The 6,831-nt window shown below is 27.0% G+C and overlaps 1 protein-coding gene across 1 annotated transcript; it reads left to right on the top strand.

Moving 5' to 3' along the window:
* The first annotated feature begins 1,398 nt into the window (after positions 1 to 1,398).
* On the top strand, positions 1,399 to 6,159 carry LOC112707373 (ABC transporter G family member 9). Its single transcript, XM_025759082.3, has 4 exons — positions 1,399 to 1,638; positions 2,715 to 3,507; positions 3,834 to 4,159; positions 5,225 to 6,159. Exons 1-4 carry the CDS (start codon positions 1,543 to 1,545, stop codon positions 5,900 to 5,902), a joined length of 1,893 nt encoding a protein of 630 aa, XP_025614867.1. The 5' UTR covers positions 1,399 to 1,542; the 3' UTR covers positions 5,903 to 6,159.
* The last annotated feature ends 672 nt before the right edge of the window (positions 6,160 to 6,831 follow it).

Below are 6,831 nucleotides of genomic sequence, written 5' to 3'. Positions count from 1 at the left end.
GTTATTATAAAAGTTCTTATTTTAAAGTTGTGCATTAAATAGGAGTGATAAAATAGTTTTTGAAAATAGGAGAAGTCACATTTTTTAACTTTATCAAAAGCTCTTAAATAACTTTTTGAAAAATTAAAAATTTATCTAAAAAATTGTACCAAACACTATTAATATAATTTTTTATAAGTCAAAAGTAAAAAAATAACTTCTTGGTGTTTTCCAAACAGACCCTAAATCTCTGAATGAGAATTTGGTATAGCCAATAATAATTTGGCAAGTTATTATTTAAATGAATAATTATATAAGATTTTAATTAATTATATTAAATAATTATATTTTTATTTAATTAATAATTTATATTAATTATTTAAATAATAATTAAATTGTAATTAATTTATTAATAATTATAATAATTAAATAAAATTTAATTATATTTTTTTTGTATTAAGTAATTTTACAAATGAATGTAATCTCAATTTATATATTGGGTATTATTATTATATATGAATTTATTTAATATTAATATCTCTTAATAGTGAATAATTTTTAAATTTATATATTTAAATTATATTATTAAAAAATTAATTACATTAAATTTAAATATTTTAATTAATTAATTAAGTGAGACCACAATAGGAATTAAAGTTAGTTTTTTTTAATAAAAAAAAGAGATATTTTAAATTTTTATTTATTGTTTATGATGTAAAAGTTAATGTAAAATTATTTTTATAATAGATAAAAGAGTTGAAATGAGTTTCCTATTAAAAATGGTCTAAATATCTTACTATAGGATGAGTCAAATAGTAGAGTATAAGACTAAGATATATTCCTGGATGTTGGCATAAAATGTGGCTTTCTAGCCACCCGTATGATATAAACAAAGTAAAACAAGACAAAGTTAATTAATTGCCAATAATCTTAACCAAAAAAAGAAAATGTGTTTAGTTTTGTCTTTCTTCAAATTCAAAGCATCTCTTCCTTTTTAGATTCATGCATCCAATGTACGCAAAACCCTCGTTCTTTTATTTTGTTCACATTTTTTCAGCTGACCTTTTTCCATTTTGTTCATATTAAAAATTATTTAAAAAAATTATCTAAATATATCTCAAATTGATTTTATATTTATTAATTAATTATAATGACTAAAATTAATTTAACATTAAACTAAACAAATATAAAATTAATCTAAAATATATCTAAATACTATATTAATATATAATATGTTAAATATATTCTAACAGTCCATATTAATACGATTGAGAAAAAAATGGAAAGTAGTTTTGTTTGGAAAAATATATTAGTTTTAGTATTATATTACAAATAAAGAATTATGCACCGCTTCTTTCCTTCATGATTATATATATAGCAAAACAGTAGCATTTAAGGGATATTCACATTCACAGTTGTAAACCACAAACACAAGAGCAAAAGAGAGAATACATCTTTCTCTTCTAATTTCTTGTGTTGTTGTTTGCACAATTTATTTATTTTAATTTTCTCTCAAAATTCACAAAAAAAGGAGTTTCTTCATCAAAGGCTTATTAGGTTGTAATGGAACGAGAGATGGTGGACATTGAATCTCAAACTAATCATCAAGAAGTGCCTAACAATGTCTTCCACAAGAGAAATCCTCCGGTGACTCTCAAGGTATGGTTGGTTGTTAGAAAAAGAAGACTTAGGTTGTTATTCTTTCCATGCATTTCAAAAATGGACCTTTCCTTTTTCCTTTTCTCATTGCGAATTTTAAGTAAAGTATATCTGAAAGGAGCTTTTTTCTGTTTTGATTACTAGTGTTTAAACCACACACATCGAAAATCTATTGATAACTTATTTTAATAACTGATTTCTGTTTTGATTACAATGCTCAAATTAGTAATTGATTTTAATTTTAACTGAATTCACGTGATTTATAAGTTAATTTTTGAGTCTAATTAGACTCTTTTTCTTTTTAATTGATTTTTTTTAAGAGTAAAACTTATTTTCTTTTTAAATCATAGTGTATTTATATTTCTAAGCAAATAAATATATTTTTGTCAGTTAGGACGATTTGAGCTGATGATGTATTTAGTAGTTATCTTATTTTTTTTATGAGATAAAAAATTTGATCTAGAAATCAATATATTAGTTTATTTTACTGAAAACCTTTTCAACATTATTATATCATGCCTAATTTTATTTGTTTTAAATTTGGATATTAATTTTTTAATTACAATAATATTCACAAAAATTAATAACTATCACTATAAAATTATATTTTCAATGCGGTCAAATTTTGCTTTTCCACCATAACTCGCATCTATATATATTTTTGAATAAATGTTTAAATTGATTTTCAAAAAATTGAAGTTAAATACTTTAATGCTTAATAAATTTTTATTATTCCAATAATTTTGAAAACGGACGGGCCCTTCTAGAAGGAGACTATTTTTTCTTATAATTACATTTATGGAATATATATAATTACGTTATAATAAAAATTGTTAGACTAACTTTTTTTTATAAATTTTCTTTTTCCTGTTATTTAAAAATTCTGTATGCCAATAAGGATCAACCAGTAATTAACTTTTCTTTTTTATTTTTTTAAAATTAAAATTTAGATACAGTTAATTTTACGTGAAATTTATAACTAATAGTCGTTAAATGATTTTATTGATTTGATTAAATTTTTATTTAATAGTTCTCACAGAGTTTTTACCTTTTTTTTTAACATTGTTATTTTACAGTTTGAAGATGTTGTGTACAAAATAAAGATTGAGAATGGTGGAATATTGGAGAAGAAGAAAAAGGCATCAGAACGCAAAGTGATATTGAATGGAGTATCAGGAATTGTTCAACCGGGTGAGATCCTTGCAATGTTAGGTCCGTCAGGAAGTGGCAAGACAACACTGCTGACTGCATTGGGCGGCCGTCTCGGCGGCCGCCTCAAAGGAAAGATAACATACAATGGAGACCCCTTCAGCAATGCCATGAAGAGGAACACCGGCTTCGTCACGCAAGACGATGTCCTACACCCTCATTTGACAGTAACTGAAACCCTTGTTTTCACCGCTCTCCTCCGCCTACCTAACACGGTAGCCAAGGAGGAGAAGGTGGCATTGGCAAAAGTCGTCATAAACCAACTTGGATTGGTCAAGTGTAAAGACAGTATTGTCGGAGGCCCCGGCCTACGAGGGGTTTCGGGTGGAGAAAGAAAAAGGGTTAGTGTTGGTCAAGAATTGCTCATAAACCCTAGTTTGTTGTTCCTTGATGAACCAACCTCGGGTTTGGATTCAACTACCGCATTAAGACTTGTGTCAACTTTGTTTGAGCTTGCAAGAGGAGGAAGAACTATTGTGATGACAATACACCAACCTTCTAGTAGGTTGTACTATATGTTCACTAAGGTGTTGCTTCTTTCAGAAGGGAACACTGTTTATTTTGGAAAGGGTTCGGAGGCATTGGATTATTTCTCTAGTGTTGGATTTTCTCCAGCATTAGCCATGAACCCTGCTGATTTCCTTTTGGATCTTGCTAATGGTACGTTTTTTATTCCTTAATTAATTAATCCTTCATGTAATTGGATGCTTGTCTTGTGATATTTTGTTGAATTAACCTTGGAAATACATGCTTTAGATGAATTCCTAATAAGGTAATTATGTTTTTTAATTTAAAAAAATAGTGTCATCAAAAAATAAAAAAAGATGACTTTAATTTTAATAATAATTATATAATTAGAGTATCGAAAGGCACTAACCATAGAAGTCACCTCCAAATTAGTATGAATTGTGTTAATCTTTGGCATGCTTTGAAATTCTCAAGTGTCAAAATTGACCAATTTAATGTTGTTGACAATGCAAATTCAGGGATATACACCAACGAATTGAACGAGGATGTTGTGGTGGACAAACAACAATTGATTCAGGCATACAAGAGCTGTAACGCTGATTCCCAATTGAGGCAAATGGTTCAAGAAACGAATAGAAACTCATCAAGTAGAGTTGAGAACACAGCAGGGTTTGGAAAATGGCCTACAAATTGGTGGCAACAATTCACGGTGTTGTTGAGAAGAGACCTTAAAGAGAGAAAGCACGAAGCATTCGCTTCCTTCAATATTGTTCAGGTCGTCTTGACTTCTTTCATTGTAGGACTATTGTGGTACAAGTCTGATACCGCACACATGCAAGATCAGGTAATATAATTAATAATTTAATTTGATGCATTTTTTATTACAAAATAATTTTATATATACATTCAATTATGTAATGTCATTAATAAAAATAATTATTTTTTATTTTAATTATGTGAATAATTATAAAAAAAAATATAATTATATAACAATATAAAATACTTTATAATGTCTAGAAAAAACAATAAGCATTTTGAAATTTTTTGGTTTTATTTGTTCTTTTATATTTTATCATGGAATTTTACGTGTCATACAAAATTATAAGTTTAATTTTTTTATAATTTTATCAAATTTATAATTAAATTCTTATATTTTTTTTAATTAGATCTTTACTTATTTTTAATTTTATAATTAAGTTATTTTCGTGTCAAAAACGTAAAATTAATAAAATATTTCTCTCAAAAACATATGATTAAAGATCTAATTATATTTTTAATTGTAGATACTTTCAATTCGTAGATAAATAATTTGTTAACTCTAATATTTTTTATACTAATAAAAATTTAATTACAATACAAAATTAAAAATAATATAAAAATTAATAAAAAATATAAAAATTTAATTATAAATTTAATAAAATTATAAAAACTAACCGATTGATTAAACCAAATTTATATTACTAAATAAAGTTATATAAGTTATTCTCAAATTAATGTATTTAGTCACAAAAGTGCTATACATACAAAAAAATAATTATTAAATTATTTATGATATATTTGTGCAATTTTTTTGTTTTTTTATATATTTTTAATATATATTTTATAATAATTGTTAATTTTTTGTATACATATTAATTATTTCTAAAGTATTGTATATCAATTATAAGATGTAGTCTTTAATGAGGGAATAGATCCTCTTCGGTAAAAAAATAAAATAAATAATGTTCAGTGTTTAATTTCAGTTTTTATTATTTTTTTTTATTTAATTTTGGTCTTATTTATAAAATTAAAGGTGAGAGATCACACTTTATTTTTTCAAGTGTTAAAAAAAATAGAAATGATCCATTTTCTTTAATGGGAACTAATTATTAATTAACGAGATTTGAAATGTTATATGATGTATTTGCAGCTTGGACTTCTATTCTTCTTATCAAGTTTCTGGGCATTTTATCCGCTGTACAGAGCAATCTTCGTGTTCCCAGATGAAAGAGTGATGTTGGAGAAAGAAAGATCTTCCGGAATGTACAGACTATCCTCATACTTCATGGCCAAGATGACGGTAGACCTTCCAATGGAACTCGTCCTCCCAACCGTTTCCATTCTTATAACCTACTGGATGGCAGCTCTGAAAGCTACCGCCGCCGCCTTCATCTTCATGCTGCTCACTATCCTCACCCTTGTGTTGGTCTCACAAGGCATAGGACTCGCTCTCGGCGCCTGTGTCCAGAACACCAAAGTCGCCACCACCTTCGCCTCCGTCATAGGGCTAACCTTCATGATAACAAGTGGATTCTTTGTCCAGAATGTTCCCAAATTCATAGCATGGTTGAAGTACCTTTCTTTCATATATTACGCCAACGAACTCGTTATATTTTCTCAGTATCGTGAAGGTGAGACTTACAAATGTGGTAAGGGTAAGTGCTTGATTTATGAGTACCCTGGAATCAAGGGTTTAGGGTTCGTTAATAATAGAGAGAGTCAATTAAGGGCTTCATTGATTTTGCTAGCAATGCTGTTTTTCTATAGGTTTATAGCTTATGTTGCTCTTATGAGAATTGGAGTCACAAGGAAATCCAAGTCTAGCTAGATCAACATGATTATGAGAGATTATTAACCATTCTATCTATATATAATATATAGAAATCAGTGAAAGGGGTGCATGTAGACAAAACTTTAATTTATTATTATAGTTATTATTAGTTGTGGTCATTAGATGAGATTATAGGGGAAAGTATGTGTGGCAGTAGTTAGGAAGTGGAGAGCGTTATCAATAAAATATATACTTGTACCCCATGACTTTAAAAATAAAAATGCATGAATAATATGCAGTGAAATTTCTTACTATGCTATTTCATTATTCTTTTCCCCCATATTGATAACTTATTTAAATTTTTGTAACATTTCATACAACTGAAAGTTTATTAATAGGACGATGAGTTGTGTTAGATTCCTGAGTTCAGAGTTTGAAGTGGAGAGGAAAGAAAAAATAAATATTAAATACCAAATGAAATTTGTATTTTGAACGATGCTTCGATTCTTAGTAGTGAGCATAAAATGATAAAATCATAAATAAAAGTGTTGTTTAAAGATGCTTTTGATCCAATTCCAAAATCGTATTCTATACACACACAAATTTTGTCAAGTTAAGTGAGCAGTGGGTTGAGTGGACAATCTAAATTGTTTTTTATTATGCTAATAAAGGTGATTTTATTAATAAATATTATTTTAAATAATTTTATTGAAATTAAAAAGTAAAAAAGATAATAAAAAGAATTATATTATAATTTTATTATTTTTTATTTGTATATTTGATTTTTTAATTATTAATTTTTATTAATTTTAATGAATTTTATTTTTCGAAAAGAAAAAAGAATCAAGCGCACTAACCCGTCGACTTGCTAATCTGCCATAAAACGGGATGGTCTTGCATTTTGAATTCACCTTAGTTGGCAGGATAGACTAGCCCGCTTTGTCGCCCCTAATTCTAGTGTTGGATTATTTTTTTTTAGTGTAATT

The sequence above is a fragment of the Arachis hypogaea genome, chromosome 8 (assembly GCF_003086295.3).
Source record: "Arachis hypogaea cultivar Tifrunner chromosome 8, arahy.Tifrunner.gnm2.J5K5, whole genome shotgun sequence".
Taxonomy (NCBI): domain Eukaryota; kingdom Viridiplantae; phylum Streptophyta; class Magnoliopsida; order Fabales; family Fabaceae; genus Arachis; species Arachis hypogaea.
The sequence above is the reverse complement of the archived record's forward strand: the minus strand, read 5'-3'. Positions and strand labels throughout refer to the sequence as shown.

What these genes read in the sequence shown, in the direction of transcription:
- LOC112707373 (XM_025759082.3), top strand. Translation starts at nt 1,543, where the DNA reads ATGGAACGAGAGATGGTGGACATTGAATCTCAAACTAATCATCAAGAA. An exon ending in CCTTTTGGATCTTGCTAATG is followed by an intron (nt 3,508 to 3,833) that starts GTACGTTTTTTA and finishes ATGCAAATTCAG; the next exon opens with GGATATACACCAACGAATTG. An exon ending in CCGCACACATGCAAGATCAG is followed by an intron (nt 4,160 to 5,224) that starts GTAATATAATTA and finishes ATGTATTTGCAG; the next exon opens with CTTGGACTTCTATTCTTCTT.